Raw genomic sequence first — 24,716 nt, 5'->3', positions numbered from 1 at the left:
GGCTGGAGAGCGTGGCGAGAGCTCTCTAAGTTGGAGACTCGCGGCGCGGCTTGTTGGAGGAGTCGTGGATAAGTAGTCAGTGGCGGTTCGTTAAAAGCACCGACTGGAACCGGCAGATGATGGGCCACGTCAATGGGTGGGATGGTGATCTAGACAGAGGATGCAATGGCTACAGCTAGCAATCGACTGAAGCTCAAAGATCGAACGTATTGATGGCAAGAGCACGCTGTATTCAGGGAGAGGTGGAGGTGGAATCCAGAGCTGGGGGTGCTTCCAAAGTGGTGAGCCTCATGCCAGCGGTTGAGAGGAAAGGCTGTGCCGGGGGACCGCGGGGAGGAAGGGAAAAAAAATGGGCTGGGTTGTGTGGAGGTGCACGGGCTGACAGCCGACCGCCAAGAGGCAATAAATGGCCGTAGTTCCAAGACTGCTTTCTGTCCAATAAGGCTTGACTGACAGCTGCCCACCATGCTTTTCCAGCTGTCTTCTGTAGCCTTGGTGTGTTTGGCTGCATGTGCGCACCACCGTGATCTCACCCGCCCCCCCCCCCCCCCCCCTTCCCCTTCTCTCCCTCCCTTCCCAATCGTTGCTCAGCTCTTCCACCACCGATCATCCAGCCAATTGGTCTCACATAAAAACTAGCCATCTCATTTACTCAAACATGGCTTCATCTAGCACATTACTGATTAGATATATCTCTTTACTAGCATTGCGCTTCATTAGACACAGCTATCCAATTTCTCCAAGCTCTTAGCTACTCGGCGCTCCAGCTGCTCAAGTGGGCCCATTGGATGAGCAGTCATTGAACGCCGACAGACTGGACGTCAGTCCTTTGTAATGGTGTTTCGAGCAAGCGTCCACGGCTGACAACATTAAGTTCAAATGGCAGGTCTATGCAGGCCTCCTTTCTGAATCGCCAACCGTAGCTCGAAGCTGCAAGCGGGAGAGGTCAAGATCATTCATCGGTTACGGCTGAACGGTGGCTGTGTTGCTTCGTGTTTGAATCCTCGGCTGAACACCACCAAATTCCACCCACGCCGCCGAGGCGCCACTAAGAAGTGTCGCGAGATCAAGTGGCGCAGGCATCCGGGTAACGTAATCTTTTTCCTTGAATTGGGATTGTGTAGCTTGGAGTATGCCTCCACCGTCTGAACGATATTGAACACAACCAGGCTGCCTGTCTCAAGACCGACTTTGAGTGGTGTTCTTATTTGAATTCTTTCTTCAGATATCCGTGAGTGGTGCCGTCACCAATGCCACAGATCACTTAATCACTAACTGCTCGCTGTGCGACATAAGCCAGATGTTCGGCGGTCAGCTACACAGTAGACGTCGGCTCGATAAAGAGCCGCTTCACTCTTTCTGCTGATTGTAACTGTCATACGAAGCAGTCGTCTCTCTGCCATCCAAAAGGTGGACGTTAGGAATGGCCTAACCACATCAAATCGAGTTTGATACGATGGTAGACCTACCATCTGCAACTCCTGATAGTGACTTGGAGTCAACGCCCCGAGAACGTTTACCTGCCCACTTTCGCTACTCTTCTGCTCCGTTGGACACTCAATGGACGGTTTAATGTTCGGGCTGCCTCAAAGAATGCCAAGAATGCCTGCTCATGCGGAGGGTTAACACAAATACAGAGGGAGGGCGAGTGCTTTTCAGTCAATACACTACAACTGTCAGCTTGAAGACAGCATGTGGATCTGAGGAAGCGGAAGCAATAGCGTCTTTTCTTCCATGCTTGTAACTCTGGAGCTCTAGCTATTCACTTGTTCCCCCGACCAATGAAGTTCACTGACAAATTCTAAATGCACTCAACTGATCAGCAATAATAAGTGGATCAGTAAGGATCAAGTTTCTTCTAAGTTGGTAGCTCTTCTGGGTTCTGACAACCTGGCCCCCGGCCCCAATATCGAGTGCTCAGAGATGATGATCGGCAAACGTAAGACTGGCCAGACTCGGTCCGGGTAGTTCTTGTATCGGACAACAATGCGGGATGTATCCGATCATAACCTGGGGTCTGGTTATCTTCGCAAGGCCGATCACTCTCGTATCTTCATCGCTTCGACGAGCAAAGATCTTGTCATCGTTCATGCAAATGTCAAACAGACATCGATCCATCAATGACATATTCTATGCTGATGATAGTCGGAACAGACAGCTCCTCATCTCCCCTGCTAGCACGACACTTGTTCTTCGATCGATCGTTCGTGGCTCGGGCCACTCCTAGCATTCCTGACGACCTGGAGATTGGTTTGTTGGGCTATCATCTGGGCCATCGTATTCAGCGTTCCAGTATCGCGATCTGTTGCGACTTGGTGCAGCCTCTCAATTTCCACTGGGTACCAGGCTGCCAGGTTGGCGTGATGCAGTGGAATGTTCGTGGCATCCGGACGTATTCCAACGGTTGCTATAACAGTCCAACAACACCGCTCACATGGTCAGGCGTTCAGCCGAGATTAGGGGTTTAATCAACCCAAAGCTGGAGCGAGAGATGGGCCGCAGGGTTTTTAAGAGGGCGATAAGATAACGGCACATTTTTGACTTTGCTCTGGTCGGGTGTTAAGCGTCCAGCCAAAAGCTTGATAGCCATCCATCGAAAGATACCTAAACATAGTATACGCCGGGATATATTGGCCCGTGCGATTTAAGGACAGGGAAACGCTTGAGGCAATGCATGAAAGAGCAGCCTTTCATAACAGAGAAGGAAAAGAGCAACGCAGTGTCCAGTAGAACAGCGTCGTCGTCAAGCAAAAATTCGATGTTTTGACTTAAGGCAAGATAAAGAAACAACAGGAACACATATACCGAGCTTATGGTGATGGGGCCTGGATTCGTCCGATGTCACGTCGTTAGATTTCCTGCTCGCAATGTGCCTGTCATCCGAGCTGTATTCTCATGCATGCAGCTGAACCGCAGGGTCTGTTCACAACCGCACTGACCGCTGTCATCTCTCCTTTTCAGACAACTATCTCACGTCGACAGTCTGCAACAACAAGTGGCCAAGATCTCTCACCAGAAGTCTTGGAACTCGTACAGTAGCACCGTCTTCTATCAGCAAGATGTTCTAAGAAAAGGGAAGCGAAAACACAACCTGACGAGGTTGTTGCTGGATCGTAAATCGACCCACCCTTCCCATCCTGCCCAGTGCCCACTAAGGCGAAGCCAGCTTGCTAATGCACCCTAAACCATAACAGGTTAGTCAGGAACAGAAACCTGTGACACTAATTCAGCAGGGATTCAATTGACGATAAACGGGATCAGGCCAAACCGCGCTGCCCATCCGGGTCACTCCTGGGGACAGTTGCCCGCCTATTTGGAGCATATGGGAGAAGGCCGAGGGCAGCAGTGATTAGCACAATCTCCGGAGCCGCCTTTTCCACAGAGACAAAGCATGGAACGGACAATGCCATCGGACAATAGCCCAGCGAATGATTCCCTGCGTGTACTGTGCTGCGACTGCCGCTGCCGGCCGGGGAGGACAGAAACACAATTCTCGGCACTTCCAAGTGACGGGGAGACAGGTCGGCAAGGCCTTGGTTGTCCGGGTACAACTGGGGAGAGCCGGGAAGCCCTGACTTTTATACGAAGCAGAGTTACATACGTAGCTACCTAGACCTTGCCGTATGCCCTTCCTTCTCTTGCATCGAAGGGTGGCGTTAGAGGGATTCACTATATAGCCGGGGTATGTCCACGTCATCATCGTGCTTGCGCGGCAGTGGCACAGCGCAATGAATGAAACAAACATCGAAGCGGTGGAAAATTGCTGATGGATGGCGTCCTCTTCTCATGGTAATGGAAAAATAGAAGCCTCTGGCCAATCTTGGCCAATCTCCAGTTTCCTCCATCCCCCCGTAGTCCATGAGAGGGTGGCCTCTGCTCATCTCCTCCCCTGTTGATGCTGCGCAAAGACCCTGGCACTCAACAGCTTTCGCCAATCACAGCGAGCGGTTCCTGAATTCTTTCTCGCCAAAATCCAATGCCTGCACGTGCGTTCCTGAGGTTCCCGGTTCCTGTGCCTTGCAGTGTACCGCAGCCGCTCTGGTTGACAGACACACACATCCACACACGCACGCACACACACACACACACACACACACACACAAAGACAATGGGACATTGTTGTGTTGTATAACTGCCACTTTCCTCCCGTGGCATCAATATATCTCCTGGTTCCCTAGAAGCGCAATTCGCCAAGGAAGAAGGGATCTCCAGTGGTTGTCCTGCGGTCCGGCGGGAGAATGGCGGGCGCGTCGGGTCCAGGGCAAGTGGCCGAGCTGGCAGACGACGGAGGAAGCCAGCCAGACCACCCAGACGGCGAATCGGCGAGGGCCCTGGTTGTGGTTCCCCAGACACTGCATGTCTCTGGCAGGAAGCGTCTAGGGGTGCCTTGTCACGGTCTCTTCATTTCGCTCGAGTCACGTTGCTTTTCCGCCCGGCGGATGGGGCCCTTTGGAGCCCTTTGCCAGAAAGAGTCTTGCCCCGTTCCACTGCAGTGCAGCCCACCTTCCTGCCCACCGCTCGCTTCGCACGCCTTCGTACTGTGTGTACCACGCTCGTTAGTAAGTGTAGTGCAGTGCAGGGTTCTAGGTCTGCAGTCCAAGGGGGTCACAACAGTCGCTAGTGGTGTATGTACATACACTACTTGAGCTCGCCTCCTCCACTTTCTCTTGCTCCGTTTCTTTCACTCCCTTGGACGGTTCCTTCAACTTGGTTGTTTCCACCTCCACATCATCGGCGCCCTTTCGCTTTTTTTTTTGCGATCAGGATTTCCATCCAACAGAGAGTCCTCGATTCTCTACCACATTCTTTTGGAACAACAGCGGTGTCACTCTTTTAGAAATTCGGATCAGGCTGTTGTCGAGTACAGACGCCCATCCAGACCAGCAGGTGAGTAGCTCTGCAAAATGTTCAACCTCAATCCACACTACGGCGCGGAAGGGACCAGGTGTGCCTTGTGGATGATCTCAGACAATGGTGATCTTTTATCGAGATCAGCCTTTATTTTTTTCGTCTTGTTCGCCTCAAAGAGATCCACGAAGGGTTCAGCGCCAGCCCGGGCAGTATCCAAGTTGGAAAACAAAGACTGACAGGGACGGTCGATGATTAGCAAGCATTCACTTTCCTGTAAATAAAAGCCGTTACACAAACACCAGAAACCCTGTCCTCGACAACATCATTCCGCTTCAAAAACAGCGAAAATGAAGGGAGTTATTGGACTCGCCCTCGCGGCCGCCGTTTCCGGCGTCGTCGCCCAGCCTCACAACCACCACGGTCACCATCACGCCAAGAAGCACGCTCACGCCGGTATTGACAAGCGCGCCGATGGTACTGTCGTGGTCACTGAGGTCGTTCAGGGCCCCACTGTCGTCGAGTATGTCCTAGACGGCAAGAAGGTCGATGTCAATGAGGCGGAGAAGGGCATCAAGGAGGGTGATTATGTCGTCCTTGGCTCATCCAAGCCTTCGTTCGTCGCCCCCCCGCCCGTTGTCTCGACCTCGAAGGCTAGCATCCCTGGCGGTGCCCTGTTTCTCGAGCTGACTAGCTCTACGCCCACGTCCACGTCTACGTCCACGTCTACCTCATCGTCCACCACTTCGAGCATCCCGACCACCTCCTCGAGCCCCATTCCCAGCTCGACCTCCAGCGAGCCCCCCGCTGCCACCTCGTCGGCGGCTTCTGAGAACCTCTCTGGCGGTGGACTTGACAGCGAGTTCCCCAGCGGTAAGATCAGATGCGATCATTTTCCCAGCGATTACGGCGCCCTCGGCGTTGACTGGCTCAACTTGTCTGGATGGACCACTCTTGCCAAGATTGGCAAGCTCATGAAGGGCGTGGCCATCAACAACTACGAGCAGCCAATCAGCGGCCCATGCCAGCCGGGCATGCTGTGCTCGTATGCCTGCCCTCCGGGCTACCAGAAGACTCAGTGGCCTGAGGACTCCCAAGGTGCCACTGGTCAGTCTATCGGTGGTCTCTACTGCAACAGCGACGGCTTCCTTGAGCTCACGCGTGCGAGCCACCCTACCCTTTGCGAGCAGGGTGCCGGCGGTGTTTATGTCAAGAACATGCTCCCCAAGAGCGCTGCCATCTGCCGTACCGACTATCCCGGCAACGAGGCCATGGTCATTCCTCTCGAGACCAACCCCGGCGGCCAGTACCCTCTCACCAACCCTGTGTCTTCTTCCTACTACAAGTGGAAGGGCCAGTCCACCACCGCTCAGTACTATGTCAACAACATGGGCATTCCTGTCGACGATGCTTGCACCTGGAATTCCAAGTCCTGCCCCGACTGCGCCGGTAACTGGGCGCCTGTCAACGTTGGTGTTGGCAAGAGTGACGATGGCGTTACTTATATCTCCATCTTCCCCAACGCCCCCACTACCAACGCCATCCTCAACTTCGACATGGAGATCCAGGGTGATATTTCTGGAGAGTGCTGGCTCAAGAACGGCAAATACTCTGGCAGCAATGGCTGCACGGTATGTTTTGCAAACTTTTTGCCCCTTACGATGCCGCAAATTACTAACAGGTTGGATAGGTTGGCCTCAGTGAGGGTGGCACTGCTACCGTTGTCCTTAAGCCCCGTGGCGATTAAATGTGGTCAGTATGAAGATGTGATGAGACGTGAAATGGGTTTGGGTGGTTTACATATATATGTATATGCTAGATTTCTTTACCTCGTCGTTCTGTGCCAGCCTAGGCAGCAGAGTGACCGGGGTCCTTTTATATCATCACTTTGGGGGGGTTTTTATTCGTTTTTTGCTCGGCCAGCCTTGACAATCTAGAAAGAGGGTAGGGCTATAGAGAGTTTCGCCGAATTTGGGTGACAGTTCTTCATGTTCTTAGATGTGTATATTTGCTACTTGCTGGTTGGGCATTTTGGATGGATGGAGACATGAGACTTGGGTACGTAGTTAGAAAACCAGAAGCTTTTGGCGGCTCACCCGGCTCAGCTCCATGCAGCGTACGATGTAGTGTACCTGAGGGAGGAAAATCAATGAAGTTCTGGTTTTGATCGCGATTTACAAACTTTTTTTTTTTTTTTTTTTTTGGTCTCTCTCCCTCCCCTTTCCAGAGTTGGTTCCCGATGAAGTCTTTTGTTGTATAACCTATGCTTTACCATTGTGATTGTGTAACCGTGCGAGAACTATGGAGGAACGGATCGAATGGTAGAGAAGACAAAGGATGAAAACTGTGATGGAGTTGTACATATTTGGCGGCTGGCTGTTTACTGGATTCGATTCTCGTGTTTTTGGCTGAGTGATACAAGTAGAGGAGGTATGGTGGTGGTGGTGGTATTCCGGATGCCTGGAGTAGGGTGTCCACCTAGGTCGGAGCGCCCAAAAGACGGGATCCGTCTCAATGCTCGTTGGGCCTGAAAGCGCTGTGCGGGCCGTTGGAGCTTCCCTTCCACCTACTTCTTCCGTTGCTTCCAACGATTCCGTTGTGTAAGTACTGAAGGTTCTAATCGCAGTGGAATTCCAGGATGGAGAAGCGCTCCGCTGCGCGATCTGCAACATGGAACCAACGGATGAAAGGCTGACGCGGAGGCCAAAGGGAAGTGGCGCGAACCGGGCGTGATGGGGCCCGATCCTCCCCCGACTGCTATCCGAACTTGTGGCGAGCCGCTCCCCAAACTGACAAGCAGGCGTCTCAGCTTGCGGCACAGGCGAGACAGGCAACAGGACAGCACAGACAAGTTGCTTCACACTAGTCAGGACCACATTCTCGTCCCATCCGTCTTCTTGTCATATGCAGTACCAGGCTTTCGCAATCAACTACTACCAGTAGAGCTTCGTATACCTAACTTTTCATCCCACTGCTGCGTACCGATCGCCGTTTTGCTATCCGTAGGTGACACAGCCCCCGACTGCCTGACAGCGTTACGGCGATGCCCCTCTCTGACCCACCTTAAGTAGCTAGCTTGGATGTTGACTTTCCGCGCGCAACAGATATCTCGACGACAGCATCGCCAGCTACCCAACCAACCGTCCGCTTAGTTTGTCGAACCGCAACGCAAAATAGAACACCTGGCGACGCTTCCACGATCCCAGTCATCGAGTTCCCGCTTCATGTTTGCCGGACCTAGAAGCCCCGAATCATGAGGGTCAGGGGAGCTCTGCAGGCGGCGGCCTTGCTGGCGTCTGCCCTTTGGGCAGCACCCCTCCTAGCCAAGGACCACCCAACCTTCAAGACAACCAAGCTGGATACTCAGCCCAGCAATCTCAACTACTTCGAAGGGTCCGATACTATTCTGTTTCATGACCCTCACAAGTCCAACCTCTGGCGCTCCGATGACGCAGGCGCAACATGGTCCGTGGTCAAGGACATTCCAGACGGCAAGGTCGCTCGGCTATATATGCACGACTTCGATCCGAAGCGGGCGTTCGCAATCACTGATGAAAGAAAACACTACCGCACTACGGACCAAGGCAAGACGTGGAAGACGTTCGAAGTCGATGCTGCGTGGGACACAGAGCGGTACGATATCCTGCACTTCCATGCTACGGATCCCGACCGCATTATCTTCAACGGTCTACACTGCCTCGGCTTCCTCTGCGAGGAAGTGTCTCTTTACACAATCGATGACTTCGAAACCCCTGCCAAACCTCTCCGTCCTGATACCCTTGGCTGCTGGTGGGCAAAGTCTTCTCCCGTATTTACGACTGGCGACTCGGACCTCGACAAGGATCGCATCCTTTGCATCATCATGGGCGTCGATTCGATCTTCTCAGAGGATCGGCGCCTGGTCATCTCGGACGACTTTTTCAAGGCTGATAAGGAGGGGAACATCCAAGAGTTCGAGCCAAACCTAGCCGGTGATAAGCCCGTACGTGGTGTCGTCAATGTGGCCGCTGTGAAGAGGTACTTCATGGTGGCTACGACATCCGCCAACACCGACGAAATGGCGCTCTTTATCTCCACCGATACCAAGAAGTGGCAGCGGGCCATGTTCCCCAACGCGCATGATGAACACGATCACAAGATTGTTCAAGAAGCCTATACTGTTCTGGAAAGCACAAACTACAGCATCCAGCTGAACGTCATGACAGGCTCAAAATCGGCACCGATGGGTATCATGTTTACCAGTAACTACGATGGCACGTATTTCAGCGAGAATCTCGAATATACCAACCTCAACATGTTTGGCCACGTCGATTTCGAGAAGATTGCCGGCATTCAGGGCATCTTCCTGGTCAATAAAGTGGATAACGGCAAGGACGTGGACGAGAAGCCTAGCACCAAAAAGAAACTCGTGTCAGAGATCACCTTCGATGATGGTCGAACTTTCGACAAGGTTACCGCGGACGGCAAGAGAATTCATCTTCACTCGGTCACCGAACTTAACAACGTCGGTCGTGTCTTTTCAAGCCCGGCACCCGGTCTGGTCATGGCCAATGGCAACACTGGTGATTACCTCGGGGACTACTGGGAGGATGCCAATCTCTATGTCTCTGATGATGCCGGCAAGACTTGGAAGAAGGCACTGAAGGGGCCACACAAGTACGAATTCGGAGATCAAGGATCTATCCTTGTGGCTGTTCGCGATTCAAAGGAGGAAGACATCTCAGAAATCAGCTACTCACTTGACCATGGAGAGAACTGGGTTGATGAGAAGCTGCCCAACGATCTGAAGATACAGCCTTGGATCCTCACAACCACCCCTGATTCGACTGTCCTTCAGTTCGTGCTTATTGGCAAGGCTAAGGGTGCCTGGCACGTAATCCATATCGACTTTGAGGGCCTCCACGAAGCTACCTGCAAGGAAAGCGATATGGAGGAGTGGCATGCCCGAGTTGACAAGGACGGAGAGCCTACTTGCATCATGGGACACACTCAGACCTATCCCCGCCGCAAGAAAGATGCCAAGTGCTTCCTCAAGAAAGAGTTCAAGCTCGCGGAGGTGGAGACCAAAGACTGTGATTGCACAGACCAGGATTACGAGTGCGATTACAACTTTGAGCGAAACGACAAGGGCATTTGTGTGTCTAGAGGACCCATTCCCATCCCAGAGGGCGCTTGCAGGGAGGGTGATAGAAATGGTAAATTCCTGGGCACCTCGGGGTACCGCAAGATTCCCGGCAACACCTGCAAGGATACAAAGGAGACAAAGGATAAGTATAAGGATGTCGAGCGGTCGTGTGGTGATGGCATCGGTGCCCCACCAGATGAGGCTACGGGTGAGCTCCAGCAGGTCGACACCAAGGGCAAATTTGGCCACTGGACCCATTGGGAGAAGCACTACCTCGAAAGAGGCGAGTCTAGTAGCGATTCCAGCGAGACCATCATCATGAGAGGGATGAACCGCACAGTTGATGATTCAGGGCCAAAGGTTGGTCCTATCTGGAGGACCACAGATCACGGCAAGAAATGGGACAAGGTAGATTTCTTCAAGGACGATGAAATCATCAGCATTGTTCCCCATCCTACTGTCAAGGATTGGGTCTTCTTCCTTACCGAAGGCAAGAAGCTGATCTACACGCCTGATCGTGGTAAACGCTTCCGCACTTTCGAGGTGCCGCAACCCGCCGATTTTGAGGCTGCCGCCAACGGCATCTTCCCGCTTATCTTCCATCCTGACAAGCCGAACTGGCTCATCTGGCTAGGGAAGAAGTGCGAAAGCAAGAACGACTGCTATCGGGTTGCATACGGCACCAAAGACGGAGAACGTTGGGAAACCCTGGCCCGCGATGTCTACCGGTGTGAATTTACGGGAGCGGAGGCTTACGGGCGCAAGTTTGCGAACCGCGCTTTGGAGCAGATTCTCTGTCTCAAGCACGAGAAGGAAGGTGACAACGACAGCGCCCTGCAGCTTGTCTCATCCAACGACTGGTTCAACCAGGATGAGAGAGTACGCCTGAAGGAGGCCAAAGAATTCGCCACCATGGCAGAGTTCATCGTTGTTGCGACGGAAGATACGGAAAAGAAGACGCTGCGGGCGTACGCTTCTCTTGACGGCAGTCTCTACTCCGAAGCGAAATTCCCCTTTGGGTTTGAAGTCCCTCACCAACACGCATATACTGTCTTGGACAGCTCAACCCATGCCGTCAATCTCTTTGTGGCAACCAGGATGGAGGGTGATAAGAGTCTTGGTACAATCCTGAAGAGCAACTCCAACGGTACATCGTACGTTGTCAGCGTGAAGAACGTCAACTGCGACCAGTACTTCTACGTCGATTTTGAGAAGATGGTTGGTTTGGAAGGTGTTGCTCTCGTCAACGTGGTCGCCAATCCAGACGCGAAGAGCAGCGCGCCCAAGAAACTTCAGACCAAGATTACGCATAACGACGGCGCCCAGTGGGCGTTCCTTCCTACTCCTAAAAAGGACGAATTTGGCAAGTTCCCGTGCTCGTCCAGCGGTACTGAGAAATGCGCACTTCATATTCAGGGTTACACCCAGCGCAGGGATCGTGGTAAGACGTACTCATCTGAGGGTGCCGTGGGCGTCATGTTTGGATGGGGTAACGTGGGCGACTCCCTCGGATCGATCAAGGATGCCGACACTTTCATGACTACAGATGCCGGTATCACCTGGAAGCGGGTCAAGAAGGGCAGATGGAACTGGGCCTTGGGTGATCAGGGCTCTATCATCGTCCTCGTTCCTATCAGGGGACAGAAGACGGACACGCTCGAGTACTCTCTTGACCAGGGTGCTACTTGGAAGAAGCACACTTTCTCCAAGGAGAAGGTTGATATCTGGGATCTTACTACAACGCGCTCCGGCAACTCGCAAAATTTCTTGATTTGGGGTGAGAACAGCGACGGTCTGTTCACCACCAAGATTGACTTCACCAAGTTTACCGACCATGTGTGCAAGTACGATCCAGAGAACCTCAGCAAGTCCGACTACCAGATCTTTTCCCCGAAACACCCGCTCCAGCCTGACGGATGTTTGTTTGGACATGTTTCTCAGTATCTGCGCAAAAAGCCTGGCTTGAAGTGTTTCAACGATTTCAGGTTGGATCCGCTGTACAGCAGGCAAAACTGCACCTGCACCAGGTCGGACTTTGAATGGTTAGTATTCTCACCCCTGCTTATTCCCCTTCCTGAACCCTTCAGATTGCTAACGCGGACGATTCTACAGCGACTTTAACTATGAACTCGACAACCACGGCCAATGCTCCCTCGTCAGCGGCCTCAAGCCCAAAGACCACAAGCTCTGGTGCAAAGAACATCCCGACGAGATCGAGTACTACGAGCCCACCGGCTTCCGCCGTATCCCGCTCACCACCTGCCAAGGCGGCCTGGACTTCGAGAAACAGGCGGCCGTCCACCCGTGCCCGGGCCACGAGGACGACTTTGAGCGCAAACACCGCGTCTCGGGTATTGCCATCTTCTTCGCCGTCGTCCTCCCCGTGGCCGCCGCCTCCGCCATCGGCTGGTGGGTCTACCGCCACTGGGATGGAAAGTTTGGCCAAATCCGTCTCGGCGAGCAAGGGGCGTCCACCATGGAGTTCTTCGATGCCGATAGGCCCTGGGTCAAGTACCCCGTCATCGCTCTCAGCGCGGTGGTGGCGCTGGCGGGCGCTATGCCGCTTGTTTTGGGAGCCCTGTGGAGGACAGCCAAGAGCACGGCGGAGAGATGGGGTATCGGAGGCGGTGGCGGCGGGAGAGGTGGCTGGAGCCGGCTGGACGGTGGCGGCGCGTCGAGGACGTTCAGGACCAGGGATAGCTTTGCAAGGGGGAGAGGCGATTATACTATCGTGGATGAGGACGAGGGAGAGTTGTTGGGGGAGGAGAGTGATGAGGAGGTTTGAGGTGTGAATTGTCTCGGGCGTGAAGGAGGTTTCTTGGTGTGGAAAACGATACGGTGGTGATTTGGGTTAGTCGAAGAGATGGGGAGATGTATGGCTGGCTTAGAAATTCGTGACACATGAGAGGGAAGCGTGGACGGATGACTGCCGTGGTCAAGTTGTGGTGGTTGGCTGAATACTCCTGTATAGATACGATGTGATGATGCGATGCGATGCGAACATGTAGATCATGAAACTGCCTTCATTTCATTCACCTTCTTACGCTGTGGCGCTGGTTTTATCGTTACATAGTCGAAGGACAAGTATCTCTGCTCCTTTGACCTCTTTCCTCAGACGTCAGAGTTGCTGGTTTGGAAAGACTTTGAATAATGTGTTGGGATGGGGCTGGGGGGAAAAAGGATGAAGGGTTGTAATGAGTGAATTGGATCAGAGTAGGTGTTCGTTTGATAAGATGTAAGTATCAACATTGACATGATAATGTGTTATTTCCATGTCTTCTTTCTGGTTCAAGTCCCCGAGGCAAGTGCAGTCAAATGTACCCACCCTCAGACTCCAGAAGTCGTACCCGCCCTTCATACCACTCATTCATTCAAATACACTTTGGTAAATCGTCACAGAAGCCAGTCTTTCCCCATAAGCATCCCAAAGCGACGCGCACGGCACCACGGCTACGGACACACCTCCACCACCACCACCAAGGGCGGCGGCGGCAGAAAGGCTGACATCCACATAACGCACCATGACAGATGGGCCACCCCTTTCCTTGTCGGGCTCTCCGTGTCCCTGGTTGATCAACCGACTAGTAGACAACCACGCAAGCTCATCGACTGCGGCAAACGAAGACGAAGGCGAAGACAAAGATGATGAGGGGGGTGAACTCCGACCCATGTACCTTTCCACCATAATAGTCTGCAGGAGAGCGGGTCGTCGGCCTGATGCTCCATTTTTGACTCCCTTGTCATCATCATCATTGTCCATATCGTCATCGTCGTCGTCTTGCTCAGACGTGGAGGCAGGAGAACGGACAACAGTCTGGTGGACCTCCACCACTCTCTCTTTACCAGTACCGTCATCGCTTATATTTGCCTGAAAGCTCTCCAAAACCGTTACACTCTTTGACCCAGCCTTGGCGACGCCCAGATGCGCGTGCCACTCGACGCCCGCAGAGCGAGGGAGCTCGGCGACTTGTGCAGCAAAGAAGGGTGGGATTGTCCTCCTCCTCTTCTTTTCGTCCTTGCTGTTATTTTTAGAGAGGACACTCCAATCCGGTAGCTTTGGTTCCGAGGAGGAGGACTCTTCTGTGGAGGTGACAGCAAAGGACATATACCGGGGATTGAATTTTCTGTCCCAGAGGTCGGGGCCGTTGGAGGAGTCGTCGTCGTCAGAGTCTGAGTTAGCGTCAGAGTCCTCGTCTGATGCGACCTTGGAAGACCACTGATGGGCAGATTGCCACGTCTTGTAAGCCAGTCTGGCCTTTTCGCTCATGGGCATCGAAAAGGAGGAGTCGGTGGTGGTGGCCGCGGGGAAATAAGCCACGGCGCTAGTCCACCATTGCACGCCAACTTCGAGGCCGATGCGCCAGAGGTGTTGGAGTGAGAGGGCGAGTTGGGTGTTTAGTGCCTGTCGCTGCTGCTCTGATTCCGCAGGAGGCAGGGCCATGGTGGCGGGTACAAGGGGGATTTGACCCGCGATAGTAACTAGTCGTGGACCACCGTTACCGTCATCATGGTTGCCGCCAGTTGAGTTTGAGGGCTTTGAAAAAGATGATAGACTGGCCAACGGAATTGAAATGGCTTGGCTATATGGTCCAATATTGGCAGGAGCCCAGTATGAGCGGGATTGCACGTGAAGACCTTGTCGGCGCCGGTCGGTTGTGGATTTGTTGGTGAAGCCGGTGTGCACGGTGAGGTAGATAGCGATGCTGATGCTGCCATTGTTGTTAGTGAAGGCGGATAGGGAGTCACTGCAAGCAACACAGACTCGTGAAGGAGGGTTGGGCGAATCAAAGAGGGCACCGTAGATGGAGTTGACGGTAGGGAAGTCGGCCATGTGACGGAGGAGAATCGTGGAGGTGAGAATGGCGGATGGAGTGAGGTTGGATTGCTGAAGTCGTTGGCGAATTTGAGAAACGAGCGAGGATGTTTCTGTCTCGACCGTGTTGCTGCTACCAGCGGAGAAAGAAGCATTGCCGAAGAAGCACCATTGTTGTAGTTTGCTGTCGTTGAGACTCTGAGGCAGTCCAAGCTGAAATGTACCTTCTTGCTTCGAGAAGCTGTGTTGAGGTTCCAAGCTGAGCAGAGCCAGAAGCTTTCGAGCTTCCTCCTCGCCAGCGGAAGCACTCGTGTTCAAACCCTCCAACACCCCCACAAACCTAGCATCCAACAAATCTGGGATCCTGATTTTTCCAGTATCACTCTTCTCCTCATCAGAAGCCGCCACGGTGACTTCTTTATCCTCCAACTTTGCACTTCTAAAACTCAACCAAGCACACCCTCCTCCCTCTCTAACAACCCTCCTATCTTTCTCCTCCACCATGATCCTCTTCCGAAACAGCTGTCGCGGCCCATCCAACACCAACGTCTCGAACTCTCCTCCCTCCCCAATCACTGCGCCCTTCTCCGACGCCGTCCCGAACCGCCGCATACTCCTCGCGATCCTCTCCTTTCCCAATCGATCCGCGACGTTGGTCCAGAGGAAGGAGTCGTCCAGTCCGCCACTGGCTACCTTGATGATGCGCGCTTCCATGCCCGCGGCGGCCATGTCATCTAGGAGTTGCGCGTCCGTGGTTGCAACGTCTCCACCAGCCAAATGTTGTGGGACGGGCAGGATAGGGAACTTCCACAGAAAGGCCAAAGGCGTCAGGCCCAAGCGGACGGCTACCGACTCGACGCGCGTGCGCTGGTAGGTGCTGAGGATGGCGCCGGCGCAGATGGCGTTGGCTTCGGGGTGGGCGCGCTTGATGGCGAGGAGGAGGGGGATCATGGATTCTGTTTCGTCGTCGTCTTTCACTTGTTTCGCTTTCGCATTGTTGTCCCCTTCACCTTGGACAGCAACCGCCGTCGAAAAATGCGAATAATCCTTCCCCTGTGTGGCCCCCCCGAGAATGGGCTGGCGGTACAGCGGAATGCCCGTGGCCTCGGCGTACAAGGGGATCAGTTGGTGGCCGACGGTTTGATACATGAAGCTGTTTAGATCTTCGTCTTCTTCTTCTTCTTGCTGTATATCTTCGTGTTCATTGGTTTCTGGTGGGTGTAGATTTGCTAGAGCTACCACTCGATGGCCGTGAGCAAGGCAGTGGAGGAGGGAGAAGAAGCTGTCTTTGCCACCGGAGATGAGGGCGATGACGTTCAGCCGTCCTCCTTGAGCTGGAGGAGGAGCCGCGGGGGTAGCCATCATGCGCTGATTTGATGCTAGACCTGACTGTGCATGTGTTTCCCTGCTTCTTGTGCTCTTTCCGTCGAGTATTGGACACAAGCAGCTAATGGTGATTTCGGTCAGTCGTCCTGCTACTGAGGTGACGACAGCCTAGGACCCTGGGATGTGTGACTTTTGATGGTAACGTGGGTCCAGCACGAGCCGCCGAGATGGGTAACTAGTAAAGCCTCCTTATGTTTGAATGAATCAATTGTCAACGTAGAAATATTCGTCGAGATGGTTTTATCGTCTGGTCAACTATCAAACTTCACGCACTGCAACTCCAGTGGGGACCCCACTCAGGCCACGCTGCGATAGAGCGGTACTTGATCAAATCACTTATTTGGTGCATTTAGAGAATTTCGTAGGTATACCACTAATTGAAGGTAGGTAACTTGGCTGTCAAGTCACGCTGAGCGCATCTACGAGCTGGACTAGACGCGAGACCCTCGAAATTTCTAACCGCAAGAGAAATTGACCAGTATTTGAGAATTCACCAGAGGATGCAAAGGAAGCAAGACTTATTTAAATGTGCATTTCTAGATGCCTTTATTCTTTTCTCATGACCAAGTGGCCCGAGTCTTTGTGATGCTAAGCTAACGACGATACAGTCCTATCCTGCAAACCGAGGATACCATGAGTATGATGTGGAGGAGGAAACAACAGCCTTTTGTTAAGAAGAAGAAAAAAAAAGTATGAAGGAAGCATGCGCGGTGGACGGCTGAGCCAGCTGCTTCGTCCACCGAACGATTAAAATGTCCGGAAACATCAAAGTGTAACAAAACTAATAAGGAGTATGTGTAAACTCCAAAGCAACTAGCTGTGTGCGCCTAAGACAGAGACTGCTGTCCTCCTCCAATCGATCAAAACTCAAAACCCGGGGGAATCTTGCAATACCTATAACGCCCTTTTATGTTCCAACCTTTTCTAAAGGCATGGTGAATGGGCGTCCGATATTGCGCATCCATCGTTCGTAACAAACATCGAGGGGGTATTCTTTCTCTTTCTCTCTCTCTCTCTCTTTCAAATTCTTTTGACCCTTGAAAGCGCCGATGGTGGGGGTATTTCGGCCAATGAATCTCGTAATGGTTCATGTCTAACATCAATAACGCCGGCTCCGTTCCACTGCGAAGACCGTCGTTAATGGGGAAGAGTGTGCGAAGAAGTGAACAAGCGGGTTTAGATTAGCGCAGTGAAGGCTATTCACTCGCCTCTCCTCCGCTTCTTCTTGTTGACATCGCTGTCGTCCGATGACTCGCTGCCGCTGCCTGGAACCTCGGAAGCAACCTGGAAGAGGACCTTGCCAAAAGTGTGGCAGTCCTCGCTGGTGAGGGCTGGACCCATCATCGGATGATGGATGAAACCGGGGTGGTGCATGCCCATCAGTTCGGGGTCGTTGATCAAGTCCATGACAAGCGAGCCAGAGCCATGGGTACGGGCATGCTGAGACAGATTGTCGGAACGAGAAAACTTCTTGCCACACTCGCCGCACTCGAAAGGCTTGTCCTGAGTGTGCAAAGACCGGTGGTGACGCTTGAGGTGCTCCTGGCGGCGGAAACGACGGTTGCAAATGTCACACTTGAAGGTCTTGGAAGGGTCTTCGGTCAAGGACTGCTTGCGGCCGCGGCGGTTGGTGGGCACCGGGAGCGGCGTCGACGCCTGCTCGCCAGCCTCGACCGAGGATTCGGTGGTCGCGTTGGACTCGGTGTTGTTGCTTTCAGCCTCGGCGCTGGCTGCCTGCTGGGTGTGTTCGCTGACCGGGGCCTGCTTCTCGGTGCTGGCGGTCTGGTTGTCGGCAGCGACGTCCATGGTGGACTTGCGTGCGTGCCTTGCCCTCTTGCTGGGGCGGGCCTCGCTATCGGAGCAGCAGTCGTCCTCAACCGACTCAATGTCGTGCATGTCCTCAAGTTCGTCGCAGAAAAGGCTGGACTGGTCGAGCGAAGCAGCGCCGGAGCTGGAGCGCGAGCGGCTGCTAACGCTGGGGGAGCTCTCGACCAGGGAGCAAGAGCCGCTGGTGAAGGGAGACTCGTCCTCCGAGTCAATGTCAGTCAGGACGGAGAGGATGTCAAAGACAGGAAGGCCAGCAGTGAGCTGGGGGTTGAACGAGTAGTCGAAGGGGGTAGCGAGTCTCTGCGGGGCAATGCCTTGGGAGAAGTAGTCGCGGTCCTCCTCGTCGGGGGAGTAAATGGTGGGGAAGTACTCGGGAGCAAGGGTGGAATTGACAGTGCCCACGGTAAGCTCGCGCGGATCACAGACGCCGTCGACGGGGACCGGGAAGATGGAGGCCGGCTGCACGAGCGGCGACGCGGCAGGCGAGAGCAGCGTGGTGTAGGTGGGAGTAGGAGTAAGAAGGCCGCTGGCGGTGGGGGTTGGCGTGTTGAGGCTCAGGTCATTGGAGGGGAGCATGGGCACCTGGATGCGGGCCTGGTCGGGAAGGTACACTAAAAATTGGGGTTCCTGGTCAGCTCAGCGCCCAGAAATGCGGTGCTCGGACCAGCAGTGCGCGGGCAATCAGAGTCGGGCGTCCGCCCGCGATTCCCTTGCTGCAGCAGCCTCCACATCCCGCTTCCATCTTGAAACATTAGTTGCAGCCAGCCAACAAATCCATCCCGTCACCGCTTCCACTCCGACCCACCGAAGCTCGGCTTGCAACTTCCCAGCTCGCTTCCCTCTCTTGCCAAGAATGCTGCACTGCACACTCAAACAGAAACGCAAAAGAGAAAAATACATACCAGGTGTAAGAGGAGGAGAATAAGGCTTCATTTCGTGACCAGCAGGCTTGAGCTCGAGGCCGTCCATTCCCGACACCATGGGGTTGCACGGAGTCTGGAGCAAGTCACAGCTGCGCGGGCTGCTGGCAGCGCTGTTGGAACGCGTCAGCGGAGGGCTTGGCGGCATGCCGCAGTAGTCGCCCATCTCGGTTTGCAGCTTGATGGCGGGTCTGGCGTGGGAAATGGGCTGAGGAGAGGCCATTGGCGTGAGCACCTGAGGGACAGGCATGCTGGTAATGCTGTCGAGGTTGAGGAACGGCTTGTGCTGCATGGGTGACTGGAGGCAGCCCGAGTTGCGTCTGGAGTAGATGGGCGTCGACGGCACCGGCGGCACAACGGGGAGCATGTTCATCTGGTAGGGAAAAGGGTTGAAGATGTGCTGCCGTTGCTGCCTCTCGGGGCTGGCGTCTGATTCATAGAAGATGAAGGGCTGAGCCATGATGTCTTCCATCTTGATCGTATTATATAGTGCTGTCCTGCCATTAGCTGCTTGTTCCTCCCAAGTCGATGCATGTCGAACGTTGGTACCAACCAGGTAAGAGGTAGTAGCTTTTGTAACTGTGGCAATCGATAGATGCCTCTGACGTCTGGGGGGTTTATATATTAAGTGTTGTATATATGTGTGTATATATATGTATATAGATGTCGCGTCGTGTTGTTACTATTGCTTCGTGCCGTGAAGGGCTAATGATGGTGTTGACTGGTTGCCTCTGGGGAAAAGATAGGCTGGCAGTCTAGATTAATAAGGCGTTGTACATAAACCGGATCGAGAGCTTGAATTGTCGTCGAGCTGGTGCCAATGGTAAAGTGGTTGACTGAGACCAAGTGGTGATGTAAATATCAAATGGAAACGAAGGAGTGTTATCCAAAACCTCGAGATCCAAAAAGAGGGCAGAGACCGGTAAGTAAAGGAATAAATACACCACACGTCCAAGAACAAGATATGCCGATCTCAAGAGTGGAAAGAGGAAGCGTGGAGACGGGGACCCTGGGAGGATAAGTAAGTCCCACCGAGATCAGCGGACAAAAGACGATGCAACGGCGCTGGACAGGAACCGGCTTCGACTGGTGAGACTGGGCAAGCCGGGATGGTCGACACCGCGCCCCAGGACAACCAGGGCCCAGCATACCACCCGGGATGTACTGTCCGGGTACGGTCTATGCGTTCTTTGGCTGAGAGGTGTACATGTGTTCTGTGCGTACCAGAGCTATGTACGTATACTATACACTAGTCGAAATGCATACTGGGCCTCGCTTGAAGGTGACAGGTTGTACCTTGAACTGTACAGACTGGGAAGTTCAGGAACCCACCGTGTCCACCCGACCCATGTCCTCATGTTTTGGGGGGGTGGACGGTGGACGGCAACATGAGAAGATGGGTGGGTGTGGGTGGGCTCTGGCTTGTCTGGAGGAAAGGCACAGCCGCCAGTCCAATTCTGGTACTATTCTAATTCTGGACTCGAGCAAGCAGCAGCAGCACCATCCCAGCAGCCTGAATGAAGGTACCACAGAGCGAACCGCAGCACGGGTACCTCGACGCAAGCTTCCCCGTGGACCGTGAGCAGCGATCTTGCAGGCCCAAGTGCTCTCTAGTGCCGCCGAGGACATGAACGGCCCCAGTGAAAGCCAGCAGCTCGCAGTAGTGCTCGCACACTCCGGACCACTACCACACCACCTGTGCCGGTCATCTCACCTCCAGTCCGGGTGCTGAGGGCCTGGTTCGCTGTGTCCTTGCTCTGGTTGTCTCGGAGTGAGGACCAAGCTTGAGCAACGAGAAGTCACGGAGGCCGTAGAGCCCGTTGAGAGGCTCGGCTCCCATCCAATGCGTGCGTTCTTTTCTCGTCGTGGTTGGCGTCATGGCTCCGATGTTTACGACGACTGTGTCGCTCCAGTTCCACAGGCCCGGGTTCCCGTCCTCGTCCGAGCGACTGGAAATGGGGAATTTCAGATGAGCACCCACCCAAGTTCGTCCGATCCTCCGCGAGCTGTGAGCGGGCGCACTGTGTTTATTACGGTGATTGTGCGTCTGGCTGTCTGGCCGAGCATTGGTCCAGGCTGAGCTGGGATTGGGCACGGACACCTCTACAGAGCATCATAGGTTAGCAAAGTACCTCCAAGCAGATCAAATAGGGTTCGGACCAGCGGCAGACGGGAGTATTCCGGTAACTTGGGGATGTCGAGACAAGCCCTGGGGCCCCAGCAGCTTCACAGTCTGGACAATGAGCCTGACGATGCCTGCAGAGGTGAAGCTATGGTGGAGCAGCTAGGAATTACTGTGTGGTAGCAGAGAGCTGCAGAGCTGTAGGTCAAGGCTACTCTTGATTCTGCGGTCAAGCCCAAGAGAAACACACTCGACGCTCACGCAACGGGCTCCTGCTCATCCTACGACGAACAAGTTGTCGCCGTCTACCGCTTCTGTCCAGAAGGCCCAAGGGCTTGGGAAGATTGCCTGTACTGTGTAGATTACCGAGATTTGAGCCTGAATGGTCCCGGCCGAAGTCATACATGAGTTGTAGCGTATTGTCGGTAACAGAGCTCTGTAGTAAAAATGGGCGAGAAGGGAAATGGGTTGCCAGGTTGATGGGTCCATCCGGATCCAAGGCCAGAGCCGGGGAGCCAGGCAAATACTGCTGCTAGCACCAGGGCCGCGAGACAACTCCCACCTGTCGCCGCCACTGCTTCAGCGAAATGATGAGCACGGGCAAAAGGCGGGCCAGCAAGGAAGTAGCAACGACGACAGAGAGGTGCGGTGGTATCGCCGTGTGTCGGATGGTGTGGACAAGGTGGGGTGATTTGGGATAATTGAGGTTGATTGGGTTGATTAGGCCAATGAAGCTATGGTGTATGTAGTGCACCATGCCCTATACTCTACGACTTTTTGATACGCAGTAGCTGAAACCCAAGCCTGTGTTTTGTTTGGTGCATTGTCGTTGAGCAGCTGCGCTAAAATGGCTGCCTCTGACAGATCTTTCGAATGAAAGTGATACCTCTACGCATCGACTTTGAAAATAAAAATAAAAATAAAAACATGGCAAAGTGACAGGTACACAAAAGAGAGAATGGTGCTGCTCCGCCGTCGGATCTCCCGTTCATTTGACTTCGCTTCAAAGCAAATCGGGTCGGCGTGCTTGAATTATGATGTGTGGATCCCGCAAAATGGACCCACCGCTGCGACCGGTTCCGTCCCCGTATCTGCCCGGTCTGTGTTATTTGAGGGTCTGGCGTCCGGCAACGCATCAGCTATCCCCGCTGTCATCACTCGCTCAAATAGCAAACTCAATAAGCAAGTTTTAGGTACTTGTTACTGCACTTTTGAGGTTCAATCGAACTTTTCAGAATCGCCTCATGCGGCAACCACAACGGCCCTGATGCCCGTGCGAGGCAGTGATAATGCACGTCTCAACGCCAGGTGTGCGATTGGCAGCCAAAGACTGTCCCAGCGGCCGCCGTTCCCAAGTGGTTTCAGCGATAGAAAACACATGGAACGGTCGGAGACCTCACGCAGGTACGCTGTAACCCAACATTTGGATCGATGATGGAGACAGAGATGGCCACACAAGCACCGACGAAGTACTAGAGGCTCAGGCAGCTAGTAGTGACCGTCGACTACGGAATCTCGAGGGTATTGGCAGCACAGGCTTACAGCAGTGGCACGGACGACGGGGCCGTCACGACTAGCTCGCCAGACTTGCCCCTCCGATGCATCATCACTTGGTCGATAGTGTAATGTTATTTGCTGCTGCCAGTCAAGACGCGCCGTCACCATTGAGACCAGTGTTTGTGATAGAAAGAGGTGAGCGCCGCGCGGTATGTAGCCGGCCTTCCGCATCTTGTGTCTTTGATTTTTTATTGTTATTTTTTTTGTGGTGATGGCGTCGGGCAGTTTCCCTATCACATTGGACAACAACGCCATCAACTCTACTGGGCAGTCGCAGTGGCAAACTCGACGGGCGCCGTCAAATCGGAATCCGAGCCTGGACTTGAGATTGCACATGTCGACCACTCAGCAGTGTCGACACTGATTCTCACACAACCAAGGCTGTCTAAGATTTCAGTTCTGATGCGAACACGGGTTTGACGGGCAGCTCCTGCCTTCGTACTGATTTTCGTACTGCACTGCGGACTTGCATGGATCTTTACAGGCGGCAGGGTTTGTGAATCGCAACTTCCTCCATTGCCGGCGAATATGCTAGGCGGACGAAGCTGAGAGAGAGAGGCTCATTTCCCTGACAACCCCGCGCGTGCTCTGCAAGTGGAATCGATCAACATGCAAATCTAGCGAGAGAAACAACTCAGACACTCGGCGCTCGAAGCACTGCAAACACGTGCGCACCTTGCTGGCCATCTGTCCAAGCAGCATCTCAATTCTCGAAGACCTCAAACTGCAAATCTGAGTGACAATTAAAATGGCAATCATGCCAAACATTCCCCGAGGTTTGCCTACAGCCTAACTGGCAAACCACGAGGCTTCTATCTACAAGCCCTTCAAGCCTTCCGAGTCTTCCAAACATCTCAAATGCCACACTCGAGCAAGCACCAGTGGATAGAGACAGCAACGCCGTCATCACATCCACAACTACACAAAAACTTCAACTCAAGGGTCCAATCGCTTCATCAGTGTAGTGTACCCTCGAGGCCCCAAGCGTCAACCTACCTAGTCTCCCGCTTGAGCCAGGTTCCATCTTCACACCGCCTTGACCGCTTACTGCACAGTACATGAATGCTAACCTAGATAGGTAGCTGCTTGCCTGGGGGCCTTGGAGCCTGGCCGCTGACGGCTGGCTTTTTGGTCCCCGCTCACACCCAGAGGCTGTCATTCAAGAGGTGAAGCAGTTGGCGGAAGTGCTCCCGGCCAGAATTCCGCTTTCTAGAAATCATTTGCTTGCCTTCCTTTCACAGTCACGGCCCATCTGGGATCGCTGTCCACGGTCTCGCTCGGACCCGAAACAGATTTCTTCGACATACTCGGTAGCATCGGCCGGACTCCATCACTTTACCCCGGATTAATCTCCCAGCCTTCACTACCTTCAATGCATGGAACGGTATGATCGCATTGGCTCGACTCGCTGTGCTTTGTGCATTGCGTCGTAGACACCGGTCACCGAAATTTCTTCTCATACGACCTGCTCCATCATGAGCTTTACTTCGGGGAGACCATTCTATCAACTAAAAGTTGCTCCTAGTCGTAAAGCTGGCAGAGTCGAGCCAAGGCGCGTGGATACGATTCTGCCTTCAGTTATATTGTGGTCTGGATGGAAAGTCGAGGTTGTGATGTTTGTTATCACTCGCAGTTTCTGTACCTTGCAGGCGGTCTGCATCTGCACATGCGCTACTGCAAAGAACCGACGCACTAACCTGTAGGTACAACAGAGGCAGGATTTTCACACAAACTTGAGACAAGGTTGGTTTGCCGTCTTTCACCGTCCGGATAGGCTGTTCCCATCATTTGCACCCTCCATCATCCAAAGCGATACTACTCTTTCACCATTCTCAATGCGTTGCGAAACTCGGCTATTGGCCCACAGTAACGGAGAAGGCATGACATTCGAAGCCACTTTGTCTCATCTCTCATGACTGCTCTCGACGAGTAACAACCAGACAGCATACTTGCAGTCAAGTTATTTTACCGACCTCGCCTGCACTAGTATTGTACAGATCAATGCTGGAAAGTTTGTTAGCCTGTTACTCGCCCCACATCATTCAGCAGGGGGGTTGCAAGCTTGGACACATCTATCTACAGGCTCTGATTGGCTGAAATCGCTTGATTTCAAAGTGA

At 53.5% G+C, this 24,716-nt stretch overlaps 8 protein-coding genes across 8 annotated transcripts; 3 read left to right on the top strand and 5 right to left on the bottom strand.

Moving 5' to 3' along the window:
- Nucleotides 1-3,732: 3,732 nt before the first annotated feature.
- On the bottom strand, nt 3,733-4,137 carry B0T23DRAFT_383884 (uncharacterized protein). The gene has a single exon (XM_062837439.1). It carries the CDS (start codon nt 4,115-4,117, stop codon nt 3,878-3,880), a length of 240 nt encoding a protein of 79 aa, XP_062690499.1. The 5' UTR covers nt 4,118-4,137; the 3' UTR covers nt 3,733-3,877.
- Nucleotides 4,138-4,864: 727 nt separating this feature from the next.
- B0T23DRAFT_383881 (uncharacterized protein) lies at nt 4,865-7,051 on the top strand. The gene is made up of 2 exons (XM_062837438.1): nt 4,865-6,479; nt 6,539-7,051. Exons 1-2 carry the CDS (start codon nt 5,199-5,201, stop codon nt 6,593-6,595), a joined length of 1,338 nt encoding a protein of 445 aa, XP_062690498.1. The 5' UTR covers nt 4,865-5,198; the 3' UTR covers nt 6,596-7,051.
- A 1,050-nt stretch (nt 7,052-8,101) lies between these two features.
- Nucleotides 8,102-12,758, top strand: B0T23DRAFT_320482 (Oligoxyloglucan reducing end-specific cellobiohydrolase; the record flags this gene model as incomplete). Its single annotated transcript, XM_062835173.1, has 2 exons — nt 8,102-12,015; nt 12,086-12,758. 2 exons carry the CDS (start codon nt 8,102-8,104, stop codon nt 12,756-12,758), a joined length of 4,587 nt encoding a protein of 1,528 aa, XP_062690497.1.
- A 582-nt stretch (nt 12,759-13,340) lies between these two features.
- B0T23DRAFT_361674 (adenine nucleotide alpha hydrolases-like protein) lies at nt 13,341-16,395 on the bottom strand (the record flags this gene model as incomplete). Its single annotated transcript, XM_062836290.1, has 1 exon — nt 13,341-16,395. The coding sequence occupies exon 1, from the start codon at nt 16,149-16,151 to the stop codon at nt 13,341-13,343; it is 2,811 nt and encodes a 936-aa protein (XP_062690496.1). The 5' UTR covers nt 16,152-16,395.
- A 977-nt stretch (nt 16,396-17,372) lies between these two features.
- B0T23DRAFT_320715 (uncharacterized protein) lies at nt 17,373-19,391 on the bottom strand (the record flags this gene model as incomplete). The annotated part of the gene is made up of 2 exons (XM_062835184.1): nt 17,373-18,610; nt 18,902-19,391. The coding sequence occupies 2 exons, from the start codon at nt 19,389-19,391 to the stop codon at nt 17,373-17,375; spliced, it is 1,728 nt and encodes a 575-aa protein (XP_062690495.1).
- Nucleotides 19,392-20,387: 996 nt separating this feature from the next.
- Nucleotides 20,388-21,106, bottom strand: B0T23DRAFT_321916 (uncharacterized protein; the record flags this gene model as incomplete). The annotated part of the gene is made up of 3 exons (XM_062835263.1): nt 20,388-20,603; nt 20,634-21,022; nt 21,052-21,106. Coding segments are annotated over 3 exons (660 nt in total), but the record flags the coding sequence as incomplete, so codon positions are not given.
- A 525-nt stretch (nt 21,107-21,631) lies between these two features.
- On the top strand, nt 21,632-23,018 carry B0T23DRAFT_406087 (uncharacterized protein; the record flags this gene model as incomplete). The annotated part of the gene is made up of 4 exons (XM_062839080.1): nt 21,632-21,712; nt 22,051-22,445; nt 22,687-22,747; nt 22,824-23,018. 4 exons carry the CDS (start codon nt 21,632-21,634, stop codon nt 23,016-23,018), a joined length of 732 nt encoding a protein of 243 aa, XP_062690493.1.
- A 110-nt stretch (nt 23,019-23,128) lies between these two features.
- On the bottom strand, nt 23,129-23,759 carry B0T23DRAFT_383872 (uncharacterized protein; the record flags this gene model as incomplete). Its single annotated transcript, XM_062837437.1, has 1 exon — nt 23,129-23,759. Exon 1 carries the CDS (start codon nt 23,364-23,366, stop codon nt 23,130-23,132), a length of 237 nt encoding a protein of 78 aa, XP_062690492.1. The 5' UTR covers nt 23,367-23,759.
- Between the last annotated feature and the right edge of the window lie 957 nt (nt 23,760-24,716).

Source organism: Neurospora hispaniola (genome assembly GCF_033458365.1).
Source record: "Neurospora hispaniola strain FGSC 10403 chromosome Unknown B0T23scaffold_6, whole genome shotgun sequence".
Classification (NCBI taxonomy): Eukaryota; Fungi; Ascomycota; class Sordariomycetes; order Sordariales; family Sordariaceae; genus Neurospora; species Neurospora hispaniola.
This window is presented reverse-complemented; position numbering and strand designations above follow the sequence as displayed.

Excerpts from the sequence above, each read along its gene's own strand:
- B0T23DRAFT_383884 (XM_062837439.1), bottom strand. The coding sequence starts at position 4,117 with ATGTCCCATTGTCTTTGTGTGTGTGTGTGTGTGTGTGTGTGTGTGCGT.
- B0T23DRAFT_383881 (XM_062837438.1), top strand. The coding sequence starts at position 5,199 with ATGAAGGGAGTTATTGGACTCGCCCTCGCGGCCGCCGTTTCCGGCGTC. Across the intron at positions 6,480-6,538 it reads CTGGCAGCAATGGCTGCACG|GTTGGCCTCAGTGAGGGTGG; the intron begins GTATGTTTTGCA and ends CAGGTTGGATAG.